Source organism: Oreochromis niloticus, linkage group LG7 (assembly GCF_001858045.2).
Source record: "Oreochromis niloticus isolate F11D_XX linkage group LG7, O_niloticus_UMD_NMBU, whole genome shotgun sequence".
Taxonomy (NCBI): domain Eukaryota; kingdom Metazoa; phylum Chordata; class Actinopteri; order Cichliformes; family Cichlidae; genus Oreochromis; species Oreochromis niloticus.
In genome coordinates, this window is record NC_031972.2 from 38,867,683 (window position 1) to 38,893,436 (window position 25,754).

A 25,754-nucleotide genomic window follows, 5' to 3' on the forward strand; every position below is an offset into this window, starting at 1 on the left:
AAGGAGATGAGTCCACTGTCAGAGGCCATAAGAAGATCATTTGTAACCTTCACTGAAGCTGTTTCTGTGCTGTGATGAGCTCTGAAACCTGACTGAAACTCTTCAAATAAACCATTCCTCTGCAGATGATCTGTTAGTTGTTTGACAACTACTCTTTCAAGGATTTTTGAGATAAAAGGAAGGTTGGCGAATGGCCTGTAATTAGCTAAGACCTTTAAGTAAAGTAATGACATTTTCAGTAACAGTTTAACTAGCTCCAGCTTGAAAGCCTGTGGTACACAGCCGATTATAGAGATAGGCTGAGCATATTTAAGATTGAAGCATTAATTAAGTCTCTGAGCAGTCTTGTAAAAATGGGGTCTAAAAGACACTTAAAGAAAATAGTAAGTGGTGAGGAAAAAGGCTTTGTAGAGAAACATATAACGTAATCTCTGCACACTGCCCCTGCTTACCTTTCTGTGTATTCAGTTACAACGTTTTGGTCTTTGAGACCTTCGTCAAGTACTGAAATGTTGTAACTGAATAAAAATAATGGCAGTTCAACTCAGTTCAATTTTATTTATATAGCACCAAATCACAACAACAGTTGCATCAAGGTGCTTTATATTGTAAGGTAAAGACTCTACAATGATAGAAAGAAAACAGAAAACCCCAACAATCATATGACCCCCTATGAGCAAGCGCTTGGACAGCAGTGGGACGGGCGAGACAGTGTGCAGGGTTATATTATATGTTACTATAGCCAACTAAAACATATCTCTGTCCTGAGACCTTGTGGAACTCAAATAGGTTTTAATCTGATTTAGCTTACTGAAAGATCTCATCACCTGCAACAGTCACAAGCAGTGTGCAAAATATATGTAGAGCAAATACACACTTCTCTGTTTATGTGGATTATACTTTTGTAATAATGGATTGTTATTACACAATGAATAGTGTGTGGAATAGAATTAATTTCCCAAGGAACCTCCTCGAATTAGACACAATTAGACACAGTGGGGCTGGTTCAGTGTCAGGAGTGTGGGTATGGGGAGATGGGAGTGGGACAGCTAAGCCTGAGCCTGGGTTTGTCTGTTTGTCACTTAACTTCGTGTTGTGCGCATGCGCAGAAACAACGGGTAGGACGGTTTCTCAGGTAGGATGGATTCCCAGAACACCGGCACTAAGTTGTCCCATAAGTTATTTAGTGTATGGAAAGTCAAGTAGTTTCCTTCATGTGGACTTCTCTATGAGTTTAATTTCCACCTGTCTCTCTTTTGTTTTTTGAATCTCATACTTTGAACTTTTCACAGAGCCATCCTCCAGTCTTACCGCTCAGCATCAGTCCGGAGCGCGTGCACCTGGACCAAACCAAATCGTGTAAGAAGGAGGGGGGAGGCGGGGTCAGAGGCTGATTGGATTTTATTTTTTGTTGCCAAAAGCAAAACAAAACTAATGCTATAAAATAATCAAGTTTACAAGTATCCTTGTGAATCAGACATTATTTTATGGTGATAGGTTAATAATTTTCTTTTAAAAGAAACGACTAATTGACCGTTTTACTGTTTTCTAGAGCCCCTCGTCATCACTTTTCTCGCCTTACGGCGCCCCTGGCTAAAGTCATGCGACTTCTATTACAATAACTACTACATCTCACTATGTGTCATAGAGAAAGATAAAGTGTACAAGTTAAGTGTATTCTGTTACCTGGTATGGATAGTGAAATGTGTTCAGATGGCTGTGTTTAGATCGCTGTGCTTTGCCAGCCATCTATCGATTCTCCAGTGCATGCTGCAGTTTGTCCAGGTATAAGCGTGTCAGCAACTCAGCCTCGAAGAGGAGAGGAAAAGAGAGGGAGGGAAGATAAATAAGCCCATAAGGGCTGCTTTGAGTAAGGTAGAGAAGTGAAAGGAGCACCCAGACTTGTTAAAGACTGCTGGCTGCATTGCAGAGAGATCGGGTGCTGGTTAGGATGCCCAGGGAGGGGAGGGGAGCAGGTGGTGAAGGAGCCGCTCAGCAGTGTTGGGCTCTCAGTCGACCAGATTGGACAGAGTGATAAAGGAGGACGCTTTCAGCTCTGCTGAAAACAGTAGGTGCAAAATGAGCAGAGACTGCAGAAGAGAGAAGAGAAGCTAGAGAAATCCCCTGACAAAGAAGATGTCAAAACTAAGGCAGAGACGGAGCCTCTTGCTTTGAATCTCAGGCATCTTCACTTTGCTCTGACCATGTCCATGGGATGGAGAGCAACACACGCAGACGGCAGAATAACTGCTGCTTAACACCGACAGAGACTGCACCAACGTCAGCTGCTGGCTGAGCACCTCTGATCACATCTCAGCTTGGGGACTTCATCCCCTGGGAAACTCCTGGAAGATCGAAGGAGAAGGAGGAGGGTGGCTTACAGGCGCGTCGGTTGGAGTGTGGTGGTCAAAGCTGCCTGGTGTATTTTTGGATGTGAATTAAGCAAGCAAGCTGGAATAAAGATGTAGTGTGAGCTGGAGGAAGGAGGGGGAGAGAACAAGGAAAGTTGTGTGCAGAGGAGAGGAGAGGGCTGGATGTCCTGGCTTGACAGACTGAAAACTGGAAAATACAGAGGGGGCACTGGTTCAGGAAGGTAAGGTCTTTAAAATGTTTTTCACTTGCCCTCAGGATAGAAAAAAAACAGTCATTTCTTATTTCTGTAACATAACTACACTAAAATGTGGGTTTATCTTACAAAAGCTCATTAAATAGACTATGATTAGGTTTCAGTTTTGGATACCTCTTCAGATTTGGTATGTAGTTATAAAGATTAACTAAATGACAGTATAAAGAAAAAGGTTGAAGAGAGACAAAAACTGAATGAAAAGTTAGAAAAACTGGATTAATCAATAGTAACATTGTAGGATAGTGTTCAGGCATGTGTGGTGAATGTTTGCAGTGTATGGTAGAGATTTCTTTTTCTGCCCTGCACTGTCAGTGAGTTTACTTAGCTTGAATTGCTTAGCTTGTTCTGCTTTAAAATTACACTGAAAACTAAAAAATCAATATGAATCAGTCTGAACATAACATTGTTATTGTGTCCTTGTGTTAGCTCCTGGCATATGCCACATTTTTCCCTGTGTGGAAGAAGACAGCAACTATCTGAAAAAATAGCCAAAGAGTACCTATTTGAAGCTTCTGGTGTCTCCAATGAAAAACCTTGTACTGTTTGATTTTCCACAGCATCACTGCTGTGCTGGACCGCCCTAATGTGCTGGTCCTTTTTGCACAATGCCTGCCATTATTAGAGAGTCTCATTGCATACAGTAAGAACTTAAGTAAAACTAAAATGCCTAAGACTGTGGAACTTTCATGCAAGAATCAAAATATTCTTCCTATTAAAAATATGAAATTAATCGTTCTTTGCTACAACCTTATTTGGTGTGCTCTGTTATATGATGGTAGCTCTAACAGTAGCACATTAGCAAGCTTTAATTGACTTGAGACAGATGTCAAAGATGAACATTTCAGAGTATTTTAGGCACAACAAATTCACAGCGTTGTGTCAGGGCTCTTGGTGTTTTGTGTTTTGTAGTTTGGGACATAATGCTGTTTGTTTTTTAATAATTATTGTGATTCTTAGGTTCATAATGGTCTTAGTTCTCCCTCACTCAGTGTTTATCTTCTCCTGTGTATAGTCAGTCCCCGTGTTAATTTACTCGTGTCTCCCTAGTCACCGTGTTAAGCTTGGGTGTCTTGAATCTGAGTTGTGTGTGTTTCCTGCTTTATTTTGATAGTCCCTTGTTGCGTGTTCAGTGTATTTAGTTTTGCTTCCTTCCTGTCACATTGTGTCTGATTACGTCCGGCTGTGTTCCCTCCTGTTATCCTCTGTGTATTTAAGTCCTCTGTGTTCCTTTGCTTATTGTTGTGTCGTCCCATGTGCTGTGTGTTTTCCTGTGTGTTCCTTGGTACCCCAGTTTATTCTTCGTTGTTCTCCCTAGCTGTTTACTTCTGTTTTTGAGTTTTTGGTTATTAGTGCTTCTATGTTTAAATATCGTTATTTCAGCAATAAAGCTGCCTCCTTTAGTTCACTCCTTTGTTTTGAGTCCTCTGTTTGGGTCCTCATCCTGTCTGCCACACAGCGCCACCATGACGCGTTGGTTATTGATGAATTCTCTGAGGCAATTGATGAGCACATGATTATTTTTTACAATGAACAAAACTTCCCATAAGTACAACACAATAGCAGTTCTGTGTTACTATTGGCTACCATTACAATTTAGCAATCAGGGTTACTAATAGACAATAAAAAAGGCTCATCTGTAACAAAGTTTGTTTTATAACATTCACTGAAACCAGCAAATTTCTTTTTCTTTTTGTTTTACACTACACAACAAACATATTAAAACAACTTCAAGAAAAATTTTGAAACTTGTTATTAATGCTTAAAATATGTGGGGTGCCACACCCTGACCTATTTGATAATAAAACTCTGTTAACATGTTTTCTTTTTCATTACATTTCTTTTCACTCCTAGTGCCTGTCCCTGAGTAACAGTTATGGTTGTAAACATTAACTGTTCGATAAAACATTTTCCACACTGTGTTACGTTCACCAAATAAAACCCACAGTAGCAGTTAATCATCAGGTGTCTTTGCCAGGTATACATTATTTTTCCTGTCAAGATCATTAAACAAGTTCATCACATTAGTATGAATTTTCTCCTGTAACCAGACTCAATATTCATCCAACAATACACTCTACCACACTTATCTTTGTTTGCATATTAATGCACTTCTGTTCATCTTAGTGTCTTCAGTCTGCATCAGTTTCTTATTACTGTCTCTCACACCTTGTATGTATATCTTCAGTCCATCAAGACCTCACAGTCCCTGGGGGCAAATAGCTCCCATCTTAAATTAATACGTTGTTGAACTTCTTCCTCCTTTTGTCTCAGGCTTGTCTCTTTTTTTGTTTTGTTCCCATCTGTATGGTTTTTCCACAGGCAGGCTGGTACATTGATGGAACAGGTTCCTGTGTATCATGTCACTCTTTCCTCCCTTTTGTGGTTTGAACTCATAAACTGGGATGTCAGGGCTTTTTGACTCACTACCACATACACTGCATCCCCCCAGTATGACCAAAGCTTGTCTGGACTTCTCTCTTTGAGATTGCCAAGCTTCTTTTTGAGCTATAATAGGTGCAATCTCATAAGCCTCCTTCATTTGAGAGTGCCATTTTGTCACATACTTCTCGTAGCTGGCTTGCTGCTCCTGTGAAGGCAAGTTGAACAAGACATCTACAGAAAGCCGAGGAGTGTGGCCAAACAACAAATAGTATGGGGAAAACCCAGTAGCCTCCTTCCAAGTGTAGTTGTAGGCAGGCACTATGTTTGGCAGTGACTCTTTCCAATCTGCTTCTTTAGATAAATTCAAATAATTTCAATTGAATTAAACTTAATTTATATAGCGCCGAAACACAATAACAGTTGCCACAAGGTTCTTTATTTTGTGAGGTAAAGACCCGATGATAATACAAAGAAAACAGATCATATGACCCCCTTTGAACCAGTGCTTTTGTGACAGTTGGAAGGAAAAACTCCCTTTTAACAGGAAGAAACCTCCAGCAGAACCAGGCTCAGGGTGGGGCGGACAGGGGTGAGGGTCAGCATGCATTACGAAATGGTCCACATCTCTTTGCATTCTCTGAGAGCTTGGACAGGAGCTATTTCAGCTGGGTCCTCAGTATGTCCTTTTTCTAGCACCATCTGACTGAGGAAATCCAGTTTCTTCTTGAAGACATCACACTTCTGTGATCTGAGTTTGCCACCGTGTTTTTGGTATCTGATGTGTTCAACATGAGTATCAAATGAAGGAGAGTGGACTAGGTTGTCTTCCAAATACAGCTGACAGATTACATCCTGAAGCCCTCTTAAGCAGTCCTCCATGCTCTACTGAAACTCTGCTGAGGCTCAACTAAGGCATAAGTATGCAGTTCTCCTGCCACAAGCCCCAAGGTGTGATGAAGGCTGTGAGGGGGCAACTTTTAGGGTCCAGGAACCCCTGATGATATGCTTTGCCCTGATCAAGAACAGAAAACCAGAAGCTGCCGTGAAGGGAATCTATCTTATCTTGAATTCTGGAAATGTTTAAATTCTGGGCCTCTCTGGCACTGACGTCCCGTTGAGTCCTCTGTAATCTCAGCACAAACTCAGTTCACCTGACTTTTTTCTAATACGGGCAACTGGGGATGAGTCGGGTGACCGGGACTCTGAAATCCACTCATAGTTCAGCAGATCTTAAAGATAGTCTTTCACTTCAGAGGTTTTGAGACTGATATGTAGGTCTTCAGTGATGTACCTGTCTAAAGTGCAGCTGCATCCAACATATTAATCATCATAAACAAATGCATGACGTGCTTGTCTTTACTGAGATGGGTCTAATTTATCTGGAAGGTCCCACTGAGGTGGCTTATGGCTGGGGGCAAAGGTGGATAATAACTTCATCTATCTGTATATGCGGCTTTAAGGAAATTGGTCCTACTGATCCTGATGTCATGTCTTCTCTGCCAGGACGTTGCCCAGACTTTGGCTTGGGTCAGGTGTCACAATAGTTTAAGCACTGATTTAGCAGTATTTACTGACAGTGAGAAGATTTGGATTATTTTTCAAATGTTGCCTGATCTTTGCTGCCGCTTGCTCCATTTACCCACTCAAATCTGCAACACTGGGATCACCAGATCCCAGAATTTAAACTAGAACCCTGTTCTCAAGGTGACAGTCCAAAAAAACTCTGTCTCTATCCATTCATCATATGGATTTCACTACCATTAGTTGCTAGAGCTACCAGTGGTTCTGTTCCCCAAAGCTCAGCATACTTCCTTCCTGGCGCCTGTTACTCTTCTTTAACCATTTCATGCATGAATTACGACAACCTCAGTCAGGATTTTTATTCATCTTTAGGCATAAAAAAAAGATTTTTGAACTTCATTTTTTCAAACATGTACTTTTCAAAGAGTTTTTTACATGTCCACTTAGGTGGAAAACATGTGTTTTGACTTATGAATTTGGTATGGAGTGACACATCAGTGTCTAATGTAGTGGTTTATGTGCAAGTATACCATCAACACTGACACAAATACAAGAAAACAGCCTTTGAATAGCTGTTCACTGTAGTGACCACTATGTGTGAAAGGGTTAAAGACCAATGCTGTGGATACCAACTGCTTTATTGTAAACATTGGTAGAGTCAGTAGGTTGCAAAATAGTTGTAATATTGCAATTGTAGTCTATTGGCAATTTTTACAGTTGGAACACGTTTTCTAGTGCATCTCTATCTGCATCACCAGAACCTGAATAGATTTTCTGGCATTTTAACATTTGCATTTTTTTTTAGCATTGCATTTAGCATTTGGATCATTCAGCCATCATTCAGCCATCATCATTCTTGCATATTTAGTTTTTGTAGAAAAAAAGCATGTGCTAATGTGTACAGAAACAACTAGTCAAAAGGTGAGTGTGAGAGAGAGTGTGTGTGACTGGCATTCTGTCACACACAATGGGCTTTATAGATAATTGGGAAACGTTTTGGGGAAAATCTGGTCTTATTAGAAGAGATGGCATCCATCCCTGCTGGAGCAGCTCTCATTTCTAGAAATCTGGACAAATTTATGAACCCCCTCTAAAACGTGACTATCCAGAGTTGGGACGAGGAAGCAGAGCTGCAGTCTTACACGCCTCTCTACAGTTTCTCTCTTTCCTTCATGCCTGCACCCCCCCCAGACTGTGTCTGCTACCAAACAGACAGGACAGAAATCTCTGGAGAGCTACCTTTGGCGGCCCATACCCAGGGAGGGGTGATGGGCAGTAGCAGTAGTATTTAAAAATATTAAAAATAAAAAGAAAGAACAATATAATATCCACAAGTACATCAAAGAGTAAAACTGTTAAATGTGGATTATTAAACAATTAGTCTCCCTCCCCTGAGTCCCTGTTAGTAAACAATTTAATAATTGGCTAACATATTGATTTACCTGGTTACAGCAGGATGAATATATTAGTTGAAATAAATCAACGTCCTCGTGATAAACTAACTGTCAGAATCCTCGAAGCACAGGCCAAAGGTGCAGAGTAGCAAGAATCTCCCATTCCAGCTTGTTAACCATAAACACAACCTTGTCCACTCTAATTGGAAAACTCAAAAAGCTGTTCTGCCTGATCCTTATTAAGAGTTTCTATCTGGTTTCTTGGGCTTTTTATCTCATTTAGTGCTCAGTTCAGATAAAATAATTGTTGCGGGTGATTTTAACATTTGTGTAAATACTGAAAATGATAGATTAAACTAGACTCGACTCAGTTGGCTTCTCACAAAATGTGAAAGAGTCCACACACTACTTTAATCCCACTTAGATCTTGTTCTGACATATGACATAGAAACTGAACATGTCAATAGAAAATTGTAGTCAGTATAATCTTTTAATAAAATAAGTTTGCATATGATAGAATACTGCATGATGACCTCTTTATAACTCAGACTGTTTTCGTTCACTGTGACCCGTTATCAAGGAGGGTCACAGGGAAGGAGCAGTACCTGCTAGATAAGAGCTTAATAAGCAGTTTCACTTTGTACCAGGTAGAGGAGCCTCTCCTGGCACACGCACACACGCCACACACACACACACACACACACACACACATATATCCGCACATGCTCACACATCAACATTCCACTAAACAAACGTATTCACTGTTGTATTACTCTTCTTGTGTATAAATAAAGACCAGGGCAGTGGCAGAGCGCGAGTCTCCAAGTGTGAGTGCTCTGTGGCTGCCCTTGCATGCAAGTAAAGCTGTGTGTTTCTCCTCTCTGATTCTCACCTGAAGAAGTGTCTTAGAGTACATCTCTTGACAGAACATTTAACAGTATTCCCCAAAAACCATCTTTTGTCTGACCATTTCCTAATAACATTTAAATTTACAATAATGGATTATACAGCAATGGGGAAACATTTTATCAGAGTAAATGTCTTTCTGAAAGTGCTGTAATTAAGTTTAAGGGTTCAATATAAAAGCCATCACTTGACATAGCTGTCTTAGCTAATCTCCAACCTTCATTTTATTATTGAAAGAGTAGTTTTAAAACTTCCAGCTTATCATCTGCAGAGGAATGATTTATTTGAAGAGTTTCAGTCAGGTTTCAGAGCTCATCACAGCACAGAAACAGCTTTAGTGAAGGTTACAAATGATCTTCTTATGGCCTCTGACAGTGGACTCATCTCTGTGCTTGTCCTGTTATACCTCAGTGCAGCGTTCGATACTGTTGACGATATTTTATTACAGCAATTAGAGCATGCTGTAGGTATTAAAGGTACTGTGCTGCAGTGGTTTATATCATTTCTATCTAATTGACTTCAATTGCTTTAATTTGTAGTTTGAATCTGTTTAGTCTTTTTCTATATTTCTTCATATGTTGATTTTTTTCATGATTCAGACTACTGTAAGCACACTGAGCACAAGGGGAAAGAAATGCCAAAGTGAAAAGGAGAGAGGAGATATTTCAGACGAATTAGAGCTAGTAGAAACACTAAATTGTTGTGTAAATGACTAAATGACTCATGAAAACAGTGATTAAGAATATAAATGTTTTGTGATGTCATGTGATCCAACACCTCTATTTCCTAAATTTTCCTTTCGGTCAGGAGCGCCGATAAGACAGATTCTCCTGATGTAGTCTGCGGGCAGAATGCATGATGCCATGATGTAAATCTGTAAATCCATTCAAAAAAGTGTATAAATCTGCTTGTCCAACAGAGCTGAATGTAATAATGTAAAGAATACACCAGTCTCTCCTGTGCAGTAAGTTAACCCTAACCCTAACCTGGAGAGTTGGAAGAAAGGAGCACCAGAGGTTCTAATGGCAGAATGGGCGATTTAGTTGTTTTAGTAGTTTTTGCTGTTTCTCAGACGTGCGTAGCTCAATTCAGTTCAGTTGCATTTTATCTATATGGCGCCAAATCACAGCAACAGTTGCCTCAAAGCGCTCAACTATTTTGAAAAACACACAAAGAAAATGGCAATTCTGCTTGTATAAATTCATGTTGAGTCTGAGTGACTCTCAGAATAAAGTTTGTGCTTTTTCAAAGCATTTCTTGTTTCATTACTTCCATATGACAGCCAATTAAGATTACACACGTGAGTTTTTTTTCTCTTTTCTTGACCTCTTCTTCCCTCCACAAATTGTTCCCTCTTTTCCTAAACCCATCTCCACTCACTCCCTGGTTCTCATGTTGACATCTGTTGTGGACCCCTCTGCCTCACTACCTGCTCCATCTTCAGATGCCCTCTTGCTACAGGAATGCGCTGAACATTGTGGTCACCACCCTTTTTGCTGCGGTGGTCCTCTTCACCATTCTGTTGGCCTATGTTACAGGTTCATTTCAATCACAAACACAAAAAGTATATGATAATTAAAATGTGTGATCATATTTACTGATTTTTTTTTCCCTTCTTCATTGTGAAGGCTACCAGTTTATCCACACTGAGCAGCACCACCTGTCCTTTGGCCTATATGGTGCCTTCCTCTCCCTCCACCTCTTTCTCCAGAGCCTCTTTGCATTCTTGGAGCATCGGCGGATGAGGAGTCCTGCCCGACCGCAACACCTCCGTCGTTCCGTGGCCCTCTGCATCGCAGCTTATCAAGAGGACCCAGACTACCTAAGGAAGTGCCTGCACAGCATCTGCCGAATCTCTTTTCCAGGCTTGAAGGTGGTGCTGGTTGTGGATGGAAATAGACCTGAGGACCGCTACATGATGGACATTTTCCATGAAGTGATGGGAGGAGCGGACCAGGCTGGCAGCATGGTGTGGAAGGGGAACTTTCACAGGGACGGTAGTGGAGGTGAGGGGAAAAGCACAGCGCACATGGACGAGATGGCACAGGTGTCAAGGATGGTCAGAGGTTACCGCTATTCTTGCATTATGCAGGAGTGGGGAGGTAAAAGGGAGGTGATGTACACTGCCTTCAAAGCGCTGGGGGACAGTGTGGATTACGTGCAGGTAAGGGCTACACAGACACCATCACATATACGTACATTTGCAATGGCAAAAAATTCATTTGAACAATTTAGGCTGATCTGATATATAATCTGAATATTCATCCTGACCACTTATTATGATCTGTATAGTTTGTATAGTCATTCTGACCACTTAGCTACTAACCAATGTAATGTAAAACGGGGTGGCTGTAGCTCAGGAGGTACAGCAGGCCATCCACTAATCAGAAGATCGGAAGTTCAATCCCTGGCTGTCCAGCATGCGTGCCAGATACTAACCCCAAGTTGCTCTCCAATACATCCATTTTTAAATGCCAGAGAACCATGTTTGGTTTGTAACAGATGCCATTTAAAACCTGCACTTATGTCTACCTGTGCCAGCTGTTTCTTCTGAACTACATGCTAATGCTAACACACTAATGTTAAAAACTGGGCAAAATACTGCCTTAGTGCAAGAAGCACATAAGTTCTGTGTGACCAGTAGAAAAACCACACTCACAGTGAAATAGGGTACACAAGATTTATTTTTATTTCAAAGCCTACTAGTGGGCTGACAGTGTAATTCTGACCTGCAGTCCAGAGCCCAAGGATACCACAGTCAGAATTTCAGCCTGGTTTCATACAGGAAAAGGTGGTCACTCAGAGGAACAAGATGTCAATCACACATCTTAATAATCGTAATCTTACATCTTCCTAAGAGAGTTTTCATGTACCTTAATAGGCCTTGTGTTAGTGGAACATGAGTTTCCATACCAGATCCTTGGAATAGAACTCTCTTCTTCTCTGGATCCTCTGGGATTTCAGCACGTTGGCCACCTCCTAATTGCACAGTAGACTTTTGCTCAGAGCCCGACTGCACACTAGATCCTAATGGCAGATTCAGTCCAGTCCTTTTTTAAAAACTTCACATAAACCCTGATTTAAATTGATCCTTCTGTCAAATAAAACTACATTATTTTAAAAATAGGACCAGACCAGGTTACAAACTATGTTTTATAGCCCCCTTCCTTCCTGTTTACCCACACCCAGACCCCCCCCCCCCCTTTATACAAGGGCCCCAAACTAATTTGAATTCTCTACTTCCAGTAGTCTACTCCAAATAGCTGGCAGCTCTCAATTTGAGTAATTTTAGTATATTAATTGATCATGCTAACATTTAATTCATGCTTAATTATTGTAGCTGTAGTATTGCAGCTGAGGCTGTTAGGAATACCAATTTTGTAGATGCTAATTTGTCAGCACCAATTATAACGCACGACTTTTCTTACTAACTCTGTGAAATGTGTTGTCAGCAGTATAAAATCCTGCACACCCCAAAATGACCTCTTTTGTATTTAACATGGCAGTAACATTACTTGTGACTTTTTTCATAGTAAAAATGAACCATCTGTTTATTAGAAGAATGAAATCCTTCACCATTAGTGAAGGGCTTGCAATGTAATGTAAACCAAGCATGAAATCCTAACTACTTTACACAAGTAATAGTCAAGCAAGACTGTTGAAGCTGTTGTTGGTGTTGTTTAACTGCTCATGGAAAGACTTTTCGGGTCTGCATCCAAACCTGTGGGTTAATGTTGGAGATGTAGTTCCTTCTTCATAGCCAACTGTTGCACGCCTTTGTCCTTGCTGAGGGCAAAGGTCATGTCCACAGCTGACCCAGGTGCATTTAAATTACAGAGAACCAGCTGGGATGTTTGTCAGCAGCCTCTCATTTTTCTCCTGGATTTTACAATCAATACCAGCCTGTGTTTGGCAACACCTGGGCTTAGACTTAGACTGCTGGTTGTAATTGTCTGAGCCTGTGTTTAAACCCCCACTAGGCCTCACCTTTTGTTTTTTATGTCATCTTTTTTTTCCCAGGTGTGTGATTCAGACACAGTTTTAGACCCAGCATGTACCATAGAAATGCTCAAGATCCTGGAGGAAGATCCAATGGTGGGAGGGGTTGGTGGAGACGTGCAGGTAAAACAGCACTGCAGAGGAAAAGTGAAATGAGAAAGTCAACTTGAATTTCCTCTCTTGTTATTGATTAAACTCCTAAATATCAGAGTTACAGAATATGGAAGTTTTGGGGTTTTTAAAACCCTTTATGGATCAAAATGGCTTTTATCTACTTTATTACGCTGGGTCTGTGAGTATGCAGTTCATTTTTGCATCAAAGTACAGGGCAAACTGCAGAATGCTAATATGCTCGCTTATGCCCAAACCGCCTCAACTGGCTCCTTAGCGGTGGGTGTTGGACTCCGCCAGGGCTGCCCTTTGACACAGATTGTCACTTTGTCTTCTAGTGTACTTTAAATTGTCTATGGCATTTCCAATGCCATAGACAACTCTAAATCCTTCTCAGTCGTACAGTTATCATTTTACATTGAACACATGTAAAAACAGGAGATATTGTGATTTGGCAAGCAGCCCTACAACTAACTGCCGGATGGATTCACTGCAAGACAAGGCCTTGTTAAATCATTCAGAGACAGATAATCCATTTTCTTTGTCCTTTACGTGGCTATTAACACAACAGTGGCCATCATTCACAAAGAAAAGTTCAGGGCACTTCAACCAAAAACTGAAATTATAGCTAGCCTAGCAAGTGCCAGATGCCAGTCCTGTCCTGGTGTTTTGCCTTGTTGTCAGAAGACTATGGCCATATTGTGAAGCTTGAAGGCTCTACCTGAAATGCAAATTGGTCTCATGGTGTGCTAAAAAATGAGTCAATCAATCAATAAATAAAAAGCAAGAGAGGCTGGAACAGACTTACCAGTAGCTGGGGGATAACGAAAAGGAGATAAAAAGAAGAGCTCTAAAGATCAACTTCACATCCAAAGTGCTGTACAATAAAGGAAATGCCAAAGGGGGAACCCCCACTGTTACTGGCTCATGTTTCTGTAGCCAATTCCAGCAACTAAGAGGATTGAACAAGACAATTAGTATTCACAAAAGCTGAACTTGACAGCTATGGACACTCAAAAACCAAAGTGCTCAGTCAGGCCTCAAATAAGGACACTAAGGACACTGTAATGCCAGTTACACCCACATTGCTCAACAATCTCTCCGTAAAGGGAATGGCAGGTCTGCACTTCCTCTGGCAGCCCAAGCCCATAGACAACTCTGAAGTCCCACACTAGCTGCTGCTCAAGTCAGGCAACTTTACAAGTAGACAGTTCAGTGAGCTACACTTAGGCGAATCATCAGAAGCAAAACACTGTAGGCATAATAATCTGGGGAAACCCTCACAGACATAACTGCTTAAAGCAACCGTTACAGGCAAGACCACAGGCCACGTCAAGTGTGGCCAATGCAGGCTATATATCCATATATAGTATGGCTGCAATGTCAGAAGGCGTCAGCTGGAAACAGAACCCTAAAAATAAAAATCATATTAGTGTATATCTAACTAACAAGCATACTGTCTCCAAAGCTACTCACCAGAGTGAAAGGACGCTGTGTCGCAAATTAGTTATATTGAAGCTCCACAATGACTGGAAATTAATAGCCAGTCACACTATAAACAAAAGTGTTGGTAAGCTGTCATAACGCTAATTATTTAAGCCGATAGAATCAAGTGAACAGACATGCAGCCTACCTATAGCTGGTTAAGCTCGTATATTGCTGACAGCCAAAATCATGCAAAGAGAGACATGAGAAACAGAGCAGGGAGCATAACTAGTCCAGCTACAGCCACAACCTTGAATTACATCAAGTTTTACATTAATTAATGTAAAGGAGTTTAATGAGTTAGATAGATTAATTAGAAATGTAATGAGTTAGATACAGAAATGAGCTGTATCTAACTCAGAAAAGTGGGCTAAGCATGCATATTTTTGCACATTTGAAATACTCAAATGTAAAATCCCCACAGAAAAAACTACAGTGCAGAAATGTATAAGACTTCATTTGAAACGTCATCTATGTTCTGAAAATGTGTCTATTTTATTCTATTTATATCTGGAACAAAAAAAGGTGAAGGCTCCTTGGACAGTTTCAAGACAATGTTCCCTGAACCTGAAAAAAAAGGAAAAGTTGATGGAAAAATCTTAGTTTTCAGTAACTGTTAGGATCCAATGAAACCTGACCGTTCCTTTCTTTCAGTCTTTAATATATTCTTATGCACTTTCCTATCTTCCAGATACTCAACAAGTACGACTCATGGATCTCCTTCTTAAGCAGTGTGCGCTACTGGATGGCCTTCAACATTGAGCGTGCGTGCCAGTCCTACTTTGGCTGTGTCCAGTGTATCAGTGGCCCTCTCGGGATGTACAGGAACTCCTTGCTACAGCACTTCTTGGAACCATGGTACCACCAGACCTTTTTAGGCTCCAAGTGCAGCTTCGGAGATGACCGCCACCTCACCAATCGGGTGCTTAGCTTTGGGTACAAGACAAAATTCACAGCTCGATCACAGTGTCAGACTGAGACACCAACCCAGTATCTGCGTTGGCTCAACCAGCAGACTCGATGGAGCAAGTCTTACTTTCGTGAATGGCTCTACAATGCCTTGTGGTTCCATAAACACAGCCTCTGGATGACTTATGAATCCATGGTCACTGGCTTCTTCCCTTTCTTCTTGGTTGCTACAGTCATCCATCTCTTCTATCGTGGACGGCTGTGGAATATCCTGCTCTTCTTATTGACAGTCCAGTTGGTTGGGATGGTGAAGGCGACCTACGCCTGTTTTTTGCGTGGCAGTCTGGTCATGATCTTCATGTCACTTTACTCACTTCTCTACATGTCCAGCCTTCTTCCTGCCAAAATATTTGCCTTGCTTACCATAAACAAGGCTGGATGGGGCACATCAGGCCGCAGGAAGATTGTGGTCAACTTCATTGGAGCTGTGCCAGTTACGGTTTGGGCTATGGTGCTGCTTGGAGGTGTGGCATATACAGTTTACTGTGAAACACAGGAGCCATTCAGTGAGACTGAGAAAGCCTTATTGATAGCAGGGACGATACTCTACGCCTGCTACTGGCTTATTCTTGTGGTACTGTACTTGGCAATTGTAGCCAAACGGTGTAATAAGAGGGAAGAACAGTATCATCTGCCATATGAAGAGGCCTAAACTGGAAATATTGCTTGTCTGAGTTTCACTGCAGTATGATACGAGCAAGGTCTCTACTCACCTTGCTGGAAATACAAACATTGAACAAGGAACACACATCTTCATCGCTGGTGCTACAAAACTGTGATTCTTAAATTTGAGAAGCATGACTCTAGTGGTGGGGACTTACAGATCCATACAGTTCTTCCATTTATCCCATGTTTTATGGTGCTTCACAGTGAAAACCTTAACCAAGCAGAATAGTTCATAATGTTATAAAATATCCATATACTTGCTACGAAGAACATCAGGTAATTGATGGGTACAGGTTACTTTTTTTGTAATGAAAAGTGTCATACAGTGTTTTACATTTACAAAAATACATGTGAAACTTTTATATTTAAGATGTTTACTTAGATTAGTCAGAGCACCTGATTTGGAAAAGAGAAGGGAGGCTCAGTAGGTGTAGAGTCCAGACAGAGACAAAGCAAATTTAAAAAAGAAATATGAACCTGCCAACAAATTCCACTGAAGATGTGTTTAACATGGAAGAGAGGAAGAGCTGAATTTGTCCTGGCCAGTCAGCATGAATTTAAAAATATAGAGAGGTAGGAAGTAGGAAGAGTCTTTAAGAAATAAACAGAAAATACAGTAGTGTGTGAGTTATACTTAAAAAAACATCCATACTCTGTAACATCCTAAGATCTGTACCGTTGGTGCATGAAAAAAAATTACATAAATATTCTGTCTTAATTTTGCTACTTCCATTTTTACAATTTATACTTTAATAGTATATACATTATACTATGTATCTACTAGAGTAGTGTGTGAATTTCAGTAAAGTAACATTGTCTCAAATTGTCTGTGTAGGTTCTCAGATGTCCAGGTGATGATAGTCTAAGGAGCTTGGAAAGAAATCGTCTGAACTTCTTTAAGCTTCTTTAAGACTTTTAGGCTCTCGTCTGAGAAGCTTCCTCAGTTCCACTGCTCATTCACAGTGGGCATAGATGAATGACCATCTTTGTACAGAGGGGATGGCTTATGACACCAACTGTCTGCCACTTACTATGCAGGTCTGAGTTCCCTTCCCAGGCGCCTCACCCTCCACTTAGCTCTTGCATCAGGTGATCTCAGTGGGTCAGATAATAGGGTGAGGCGAGGCCTCACAATGGTTTCAACCGAAGCCTCTGCTGATAGTGACCTTTTTTCACACCTTGGCGCATGTTGTGAGGCACAAGATCAAGTTAGTTTTAGAACTGAAGAACCTTCTCAGATAAGATGTGAAACATCTTCAAGTAATTAAGAAGTCCAGTCGTTTTCTTTCCAAGCCATTTAGATCATTGTCTCAGATAACAAACAGTAAATTGTGAAGGTAACAAAAATAATGTTCGTAAGGTTTTACCATGATTGTGCACCAACTGCCACCTTTTGTAATAATTTGAAACATTGATCCTAAGATGATACATATTGCTAAATTCATCACCAAACACCACCATAACGTGTTGTATTAGTGCTTGAAAAAGATCTGCTGTGTTTACCTCGTTGATTAGCATTGCCACATAGCCATGTGTGTTGATAAAGAATCCTTCCACTAAAGATGCTTTTTCACACTGATTTGTTTAACTCTCTTTCAGTTATGTAGCCAAGAGTAGATGAAAAAGTATAGTTCACTCTTAGCTTTGACCGGTACCTGTAGGGCTCTTGAGATTTAGCAGGTGGGTGAACCACAAGATTTAGTTTATCAGCCGTTCATAAATGGACTGGCTGGATGATCATCCTGCTGCAAAACCCAAGTGCGCTTTACTTTGAGGTCATGAACAGATGGCCGGACATTCTCCTTCAGGATGTTTTGGTAGACGGCAGAATTCATGGTTCCATTTACCACATCAAGTCTTCAGGTTCTGAGGCAGCAAAACAGCCCCAGACCATCACACCACCACCACCAAATTTTACTCTTGGTATGATGTTCCTTTTCTGAAATGCTGTGTTACTTTTATGTCAGATGTAATGGGACACACACCTTCCAAAAAGTTTAACTTTTGTCTCATCAGTCCACAGAGTATTGTCCCAAAAGTCTTGAGGATCATCAAGATGTTTTCTGGTAAAACTGAGACGAGCCTTTATGTTCCTTTTGCTCCACAGAGAGTTTTCATATTAAAACTCTGCTATGCAGGCCGTTTTTTCAGTCTCTTTCTTATGGTGGAGTCATGAACACTGATGTTAACTGAGGCAAGTGAGGCCTGCAGTTCTTTAGGTGTTGTTCTGGGGTCTTTTGTGACCTCCTGGATGAGTCATCAATGTGCTCTTAGGTTAATTTTGTTCGGCCGGCCACTCCTGGGAAGGTTCAAAACTGTTCCATGTTTTCGCCATTTGTGGATAATGGCTCTCACTGTTGGCTGGAGTCCCACAGCTTTAGAAATGCTTTATAAACTTTTCGAGACTGAGAGATCTCTATACTTTGTTTCTCATTTGCTCCTGAATTTCCTTGGATCGTGACATCAACTCTGGCTTTTGAGGATCTTTTGGTCTACTCCACTTTGTTTGATTATCTGAAACATTTGAGTGTGACAAACAGACAAAAACATAGGAAATCGGGAAGGGGGCATTGAAGACATTAATATCTTTTGTGCTAGTTAGCAAGCTGGCAAATTGACTAAAGCAATAGGCCTACAGATTTTACACTGCCGCAAACTGCCACTACAGCATGGCACTACAATTCTGAAATTCCTGGCCTGGGGATAACCCTACAAACGGGCGTTTTTCCAGTAATGTGTTGGCATGCCAATATAAACAACTGTCTTGAACATTGTTGTGATAACATTTTGAAACAACTGATTTTGCAGCAGCTATGAGGAGAAAAAATCCATATTAATACCTTTAATGATTCAAAGTATGTGGTCGAGGTGCAGCTGTCATTTGCTCTACTGGGGTATTAAAGTCTTCTTGTCAAAATCTAAAAACAGTGACCATCTTATAAGACAACAGTATGTTGACACAGCTGTATTCACGTTTAGTGATGTTTTGAAGTTATAGTTATATAATCATTTTAGACAGTACTATGAACCTCCCTTCTGCATACATGCTAAAGTGTGTACTGTATCAAAACCAGACCTGAAATCTATTCCTATTGAGACAGTGATTGCATTTGGAAGTATACAGGATAGGTGTGGAAGTTTTCTAGACCTTGCGCGTTTCTCATGAATCACGAACAGCATTATCATCCACTATGATTTACCAGAAAAGAGAATCCAAACATCTCTGAAGGTATGGCTGCATTTTGGTGTGGCTGAGCAGTGTCAAGTTATTGTTAGAATTGTTATTTTACAGTTCTTGGTGTGTTGTAGTTTAATTCAGAAGTTTTTTTTTATATAATGAAAAGTTGCCATATTATACCTATGTGTTTTTCTGCTGGATACAGTTCTGTTAATGTGGGTCATTTACACGTTTTACACTAGATTTTGATTTTGTCTGTTCACACCATCAAAAAGATTAACACCAAAGTTTTCTTCTAGGATATGTTCCAAAACCTTATCTGTACGTTAGGTGTGAGAAACATCTGCATAATGGACACTTTAGAATATTTAAGTTTATTCATATTGCTTTATTTTGAGATGTAAAAGTTTCAACTTGAAAGGTCAAAAGGACACATACATTTAAAGGAACTTATGTTCGGAGGCCAACTCTGACATTTTGCAGCTGTTGTTTCTTGATCTTCTGCTGTTTCCATCTCTGGCATCAACAGGATGCTGAAAGTCATTAAAATGCTTTCTATTTAGGACACAAAAATCCTATTCATATGATACAGAAAATGTCTCATTTAAATGACTACATGGATTTTCCCCGTTTAAAATAATTTTCTGTCTGTTTTTTCATTGTATTGTTTGTTCACTTGAAAAGATAAAATTCAGTTTTAATAATTAATTCTATTGTTGTTAAGTCACTTTGGAATCGTTGTTTAGTGTCTTCACTCTTCAGTCTTTTTTTTTGTGTATTTTCTTATCTTTTTCTGCAATCAGCAATATGTTTGCCTTTCTCGCTGCTATTTGGTCCATTAACATACAGTACAGACACAGAAAAAGCAAAATACACATTAAACAAAGATATACAGAGACATACAAGACAGACAGACAGACTGAGTGAACACAGCATGTTGCCCAAAGATAGCTTGGAGCAGCCAGGGACAGAACCACCAACCTCCCCATTTGTACATGACATGCTCTACTACAGCCTTCCCAGCTGAGAAAACTAAAAGTGGAATTGAATTAAAGAGTTGGTAGGAAGACACAATTTCTGGTGCAAAGACTGTGTTTGGAGAACTCGAAACATCGCAATAAATCTGCAAAATCCCTTGCCAACCAGATAAAGCAAAAATAGGGAAAAGTTAACGGGATAAATTACATAAACTGGGAATTCTGATAAGCGGTTCTACACAAATTTGAATTAAGTTCATCCTTCCAGGCTGGATCAAAACATTATACAGTTCTTTATAGCATCAATCCTACTGCACTTTATTTGCATATGAAACAGAAAATTCTCAATTTCAGTGTATTAACTCTTTATAAATATTTGTAAATATTCTAAATTTCTATAGGTTTTATTTTTTGCTTTTTTGTACAGAATTTTTTTCTTATTCATTTATTTTTTCTGATATATCTTTAATTCGCTTTTCCTTGCTGCTATAATGTGAATTTCCCAAAGTGGGATTAATAACATCTATGTCCTGTTCCTCATGAAGCTTTCTGAAGGAGTCATGTGAAGGACAGTCTTGGATTCCACGCAAATGATTTCAAAGTTGCAGCCCTGCTTTTTCAGAATCAGAAGACTTTATTTATCCCCGAGGGGCAATTAACAAACACTGCTCCCTGCACTTCCTGTAAAATAAAAGCTTTACAAATTTCTGATATATACAGTGGAAATACAATTTACTAATTACAAGAGAAAGCTGGAGTGGATACTCCAGCAGAACAGCATGAGGCATGTGGAGTGGCCTGAAGACAATCACTGGATTCCTGCCATCCAACAGCAGAAGAGCTGAGGGTGGTGAGGACAGAGCCAGTCTTTAACAGATTCAACACTGCAGTTAATTCTCAGCCCCCTGCTGACCTACCCGTAGTCAGCCTGCAATCCAAAGCCATGCCGCTATAGCGTCTTTTATATTAGCCCTGTCACCCCAGGACTGTGGTCAAAGCCTTGCCAGCTGGTAAGGATCCTCACCAAGCTGTTCAACCTCTCCCTGACTCATGCCAGCGTTCCCACCTGTCTGAAGGCCTCCTCCATCATTACCTGCAGTCTTTTATCCTGTCTTTCTCCCATCACCTCCAACTGACTGTGGGAGATGGCGAACCCTCCTTAAAACTGGTTCCGCCAGAAGTTTCTTCCTATTAAAAGGGAGTTTTTCCTTCACACTGTCACCAAATGCTTGCTCCAAGAGGATTGTTTGTTGGGATTTCTCTATATTATTGTAGGGCCTTTACCTTATAATGTAAAGCACCTTGAGGCAACTGTTGTTGTGATGCTATTGAAATCAAACTGAACTAAATTGAATATCCAGATAAAACAAAAATACATTAGACAATTACAGTATTACATATTGAATTTATTCATGTACATACTCTTAAACTGCCCATAAACCTTTATTTTAAACTGTATTTGTTTCAAACATCACATTTATTCAGTTTTAACATCATTCAATTTTATCATCTACACTTGAATTTGTTACATTACAACTGCTGCATTAATCCAAAGACAGTAAAGAAACACAGAAGGGATGAGAAGATAGCTCAGTAACTTCCAGTGTGCATGTATCTTTGGGGAATATACTGAACCCAAATCCACGGCATCTGTGAGAGTGTGTGTGTGCCAAGTACCAGTCCAATCACAACATCATCATGTACCTGTAAACATTTGGTTTCTATTTAATTAAAAACACTTCACCAAAAGATGGGAACAATGATTCAATTAGATCTGAGACAAGCAGACACTCAGAATTATTCAAAACGCTCTCAGACTCTGGGCCACTATGTGATGCTAGAACAAATTCAGTGTGCACTGGCAGATTTCCCAAATCTCTGGAATGATCAAAATGTTTCTTTAGCAGAAAAATGAGTTACTCCGAACAAATGCGTATTGATTTGCAGTGCCCTTTCCCTCCAGAGTGGAAAAGCGAACTCAAACCACAAAACAATTGGCGTCATCTGTTTTTTATCTCGATGAATCCATTTTAATTAAATCTATTTTACCAAAAATAAAAGTAAAACACAAAGTGAGAGTACGTCTAATTTCTGGTTCAAAGGACCTAAAAACTTTGTCTGCACCAGTATTTCTTTATAATATATATATATATTCATGACTGCACATAAAAACTGCTGTTACAAACATCTCTTTCACTTATCCTTATCAGGGTCACAGGTTTAAAGCCTATCCCAGCTACCACAGGCGGGGTACACCCAGGAAAGGAAATACGGACAGGACAAGACCCACTGACTGCAGGCCTTCATCCTGCGGGAGGAAGAGAAAACCTTCTTGCTGTGAGGAACCGCATCCGTGCATCAGTTATTATGTATAACAAATGTAATTTTTGCCTTCAGACATGCTTCACCTGTCCATCAGTCCGCCCTGCCTATACCGTCTTTCCTATAATTAAAAGGAAATGAGAATTTTCATTTGTTTTTCTTTAAATTTGGACAGAAAGTCAGGTAGTGACAAACCCATTGATATCTTATTTTGCTTTCCAAAAACTGCCTTCAACAACATTCAGATCAGAAACCATCACAGTATAAATACTTCTTAGAATAAGACAAGTCAGACAGGGACTCTGTCCCAGCAATGAAATGTAGTCCTGCTACACCTTCTTGGGTACATTAGTGATGATAGGTTTGGGGCGGATCTTAAAAATCAGTTTTGTTTTAATGAGTGCAGACACCGAATAAGATGTGGAAGCAGAGCCTTGTTGGTCTGTTTCCATTGCTTCCTGCGTTATGTCATCGTTGTTACTGTTGTGACTGCCCTGTGAATGGCCCGAGTGCTTGGTGAGAACAGCAAAGGGTTTCTCCAGTTTGACCTGCTTCCCGTAGATAATGTGATGTCCTACAATCAGCACTGGCACCCCCTGGTGGATGGGAAACAAAATAATAATTCAGTGGCAGTGGATTCTTAGCTTTCCCCTAACATGATGACCATTTACAAGCGGAACTTAAGTACCACTTTTTCTTTGATCTGATGACTTGGTTGTTTACTGACACAATAGGACTCATGGGTTTATTTTTGGAAGTCTGCTGTCTTAGCACTAAAAAGGGGTATCATAAAAACAGACGCTTAAGTGCCAAGTTGATGGCAGTCTTGTGCAGACACAGGCACAGCCCAACTGAGACAAGTGGAAGCGAATATTGTTGTTACTTCAGCTGCACATGTTGATATTATCATCAAGTATGCTGACTTCACATATGTACATGTAGAGTACTGTAGAACAACAAGTGCCATCATGCTTCCTGCTTTCAAAGCTATTTTCATAGTTTAGTTCATAGAAAGCTACGATTCTGTGTGGCTGGTATGACCGTGGTGTTTATGCTGGGAATGGAAAAATCCTAAGCATCTAATTTTCTCTCACCAGCCATTTTTGCACTGATGTGACTGCATTTTGAAACTGAATTAAATTAATCAAAGTACGCAGATGTTTTCGACATAGCAGCTGTTTCTTCACATTCTGTTAACACTCTTACCTACGTTTCTAGGCTCTAAGGCTGTAAACTATTTGAATTTCTTTAATTCATCTTTGTATTATCCAAAACTTGCATTTAGGTGACACAATGACAATTCAAAACAAAACTGAAAAGAAAAAAAATTTGGAAAAAACAATAAAGGGAACAAAACAGCAAATTTTAAATCAAATCATCAAATTTTAAGGAAAAAAAAACCCCGAGGGAAATGATTATTGTTTTTTAATGTCATTGTTTTTCCTATTCTGGTTTGCATTTTCCAAAACTTTGTGTTTTTCTTTTTCTTGATTTTCTTACACTTATAAAGCCAACATATTTGGTATTAGTTTTTTCCTTAGTCTGGGATTACCTGACATGGCCACTGAATACGTTTCTGAATTATGGTTTGCCTCCAAATTCCTAGAATTCCAAATGAGGCAACAGAGCTTTTCATGTCAGTCTGTATTTTGTACCAATACTGTCCCATTTCATAAATAAACTTGCTTTATTACTACCTACAGTACTTGCTTCTGTGTGAAATTGTGCTATTCTCATATAAAATTAATTGATCAATTGATTTATAAACACTGCTATTATTTTTGTTCTCCATCTAAAATACTAATTGAGGGAAATGATGCTGGTTTTGGTAAATGCATAAATGATCTTTTTTGGGGGGGGCTATACTGTGTTTTTCAGCATGTTGTGTACCTCTCTGGTATACAGTAGATCTCCCATCACATTTCCTGCCAGACCAGAGTTGTGTCTAGACACCATCTCCCCCTGTAATTCCACCACCAGCCATTCAGGGGGACTGCTGCCATCCGGGCTGCCTCTGCAAGAGGAGATGCATATCAACAAATGTAAAGCAGTCATACTCAGCCTGTTTAATTTGGTAGATAAAAGAGCACATGTTATGTAGTTTGTTTTTAATTAACATAAAAAACCCATCAGATTAAAAGTTATCTTTCAAGAGCAATACAACATCCTTTCAAAGTTGTGTTTAATAATGGCAATGCTGGACAATTAAGCAAAACTTTCTGATAAAATCCTGCCACCTTGTGGTGAAAGATTTCAATACATTTTACAATTATAATTTTCTATAATAAAAAGGTACCCCTAAAAACTTTATTATAAAAAACAAACATTCAAGTGTCAATATATTCTAAAAAGAAAAAATATAAATATTCACACTGTTAGTTCTACCACTCAGATGTACGAAATAGATTCAACTTTAGACTTAAACCTTGACTTCCCTCATTCTCCTACAAACTTATTGAGCTAAAACAAGTGTTTTGTCTCCGCATGTATAATATGATAGCAATACTGTATACTGCTGATATAAATTTCCAAAACCTAAATTTGTTAAAATGAAAAAACAAAACAAAACAAAAAACCATCTCATCCTCTCATAAATGCACCTGTCCAAGCCTACACAGGGATGTCTAACATTTCTCTCCCTCTCTGTCAGCATCGTGGCAAAACCACAGGAGGATTTACTGGAGCTTGAATACCCGGGTCCTGAGTTTTTAAGAATGAGCCTTTTCTTACTTTTAACATACAAAACATTGAGCCTTTCAACGGTCTAGTCTTTGTAAGAAGTGTTGCTGGACCATAAATCCCGCTTTAATCCTACAGTATAAATTCTATTGTCCTATTAAAATGTCGCTAATGACACTATATTTGTTCCGATCATTAGCATGAACCTGCCTTTAGTATTTCCCCCATAAACATATATTTGGCACTACGTAATGGAAAGATAAAGTTCGCTCTTCACTCTTACCTGATCATTATTTGAACCATCCTCCGGTCAATAACGATTAGCAATAACACTAATTAATTTGCTACCGATGCAGCGCTTCTGCTGCACTCACAAACCAGCACTCTTTACTCGGTTCGTATTCCGACAGTATTTCCCGCCCACTGTGAGCGTTTCTTCTTCGTCGTCGTCTTCTTCTTCGGCGGTTCGGCGGACACCAACAACCAGGTGTATTACCGCCACCCACTGAACTGAAGTGATGTAACAAGACTCCAGAATG

At 39.9% G+C, this 25,754-nt stretch overlaps 2 protein-coding genes across 3 annotated transcripts; one reads left to right on the forward strand and one right to left on the reverse strand.

Annotated features, from left to right (window-relative positions):
* The first annotated feature begins 1,140 nt into the window (after positions 1–1,140).
* On the forward strand, positions 1,141–21,884 carry has3 (hyaluronan synthase 3). Of its 2 annotated transcripts, XM_025909402.1 has the most exons (6): positions 1,141–1,359; positions 1,553–2,593; positions 10,274–10,367; positions 10,458–10,993; positions 12,850–12,951; positions 15,116–21,884. In XM_025909402.1, exons 3-6 carry the CDS (start codon positions 10,274–10,276, stop codon positions 16,043–16,045), a joined length of 1,662 nt encoding a protein of 553 aa, XP_025765187.1. In that variant the 5' UTR covers positions 1,141–1,359; positions 1,553–2,593; the 3' UTR covers positions 16,046–21,884. The 2 variants fall into 2 exon arrangements, with proteins under 2 accessions (XP_025765187.1, XP_003449238.1); XM_003449190.5 differs by lacking the exon at positions 1,141–1,359 and having other exon boundaries at positions 1,389–2,593.
* On the reverse strand, positions 21,639–25,739 carry chtf8 (CTF8, chromosome transmission fidelity factor 8 homolog (S. cerevisiae)). Its single transcript, XM_005454270.4, has 3 exons — positions 25,499–25,739; positions 24,427–24,550; positions 21,639–23,132 (listed from the first exon to the last, which is right to left on the reverse strand). Exons 1-3 carry the CDS (start codon positions 25,516–25,518, stop codon positions 22,866–22,868), a joined length of 411 nt encoding a protein of 136 aa, XP_005454327.1. The 5' UTR covers positions 25,519–25,739; the 3' UTR covers positions 21,639–22,865.
* Positions 25,740–25,754: the final 15 nt, after the last annotated feature.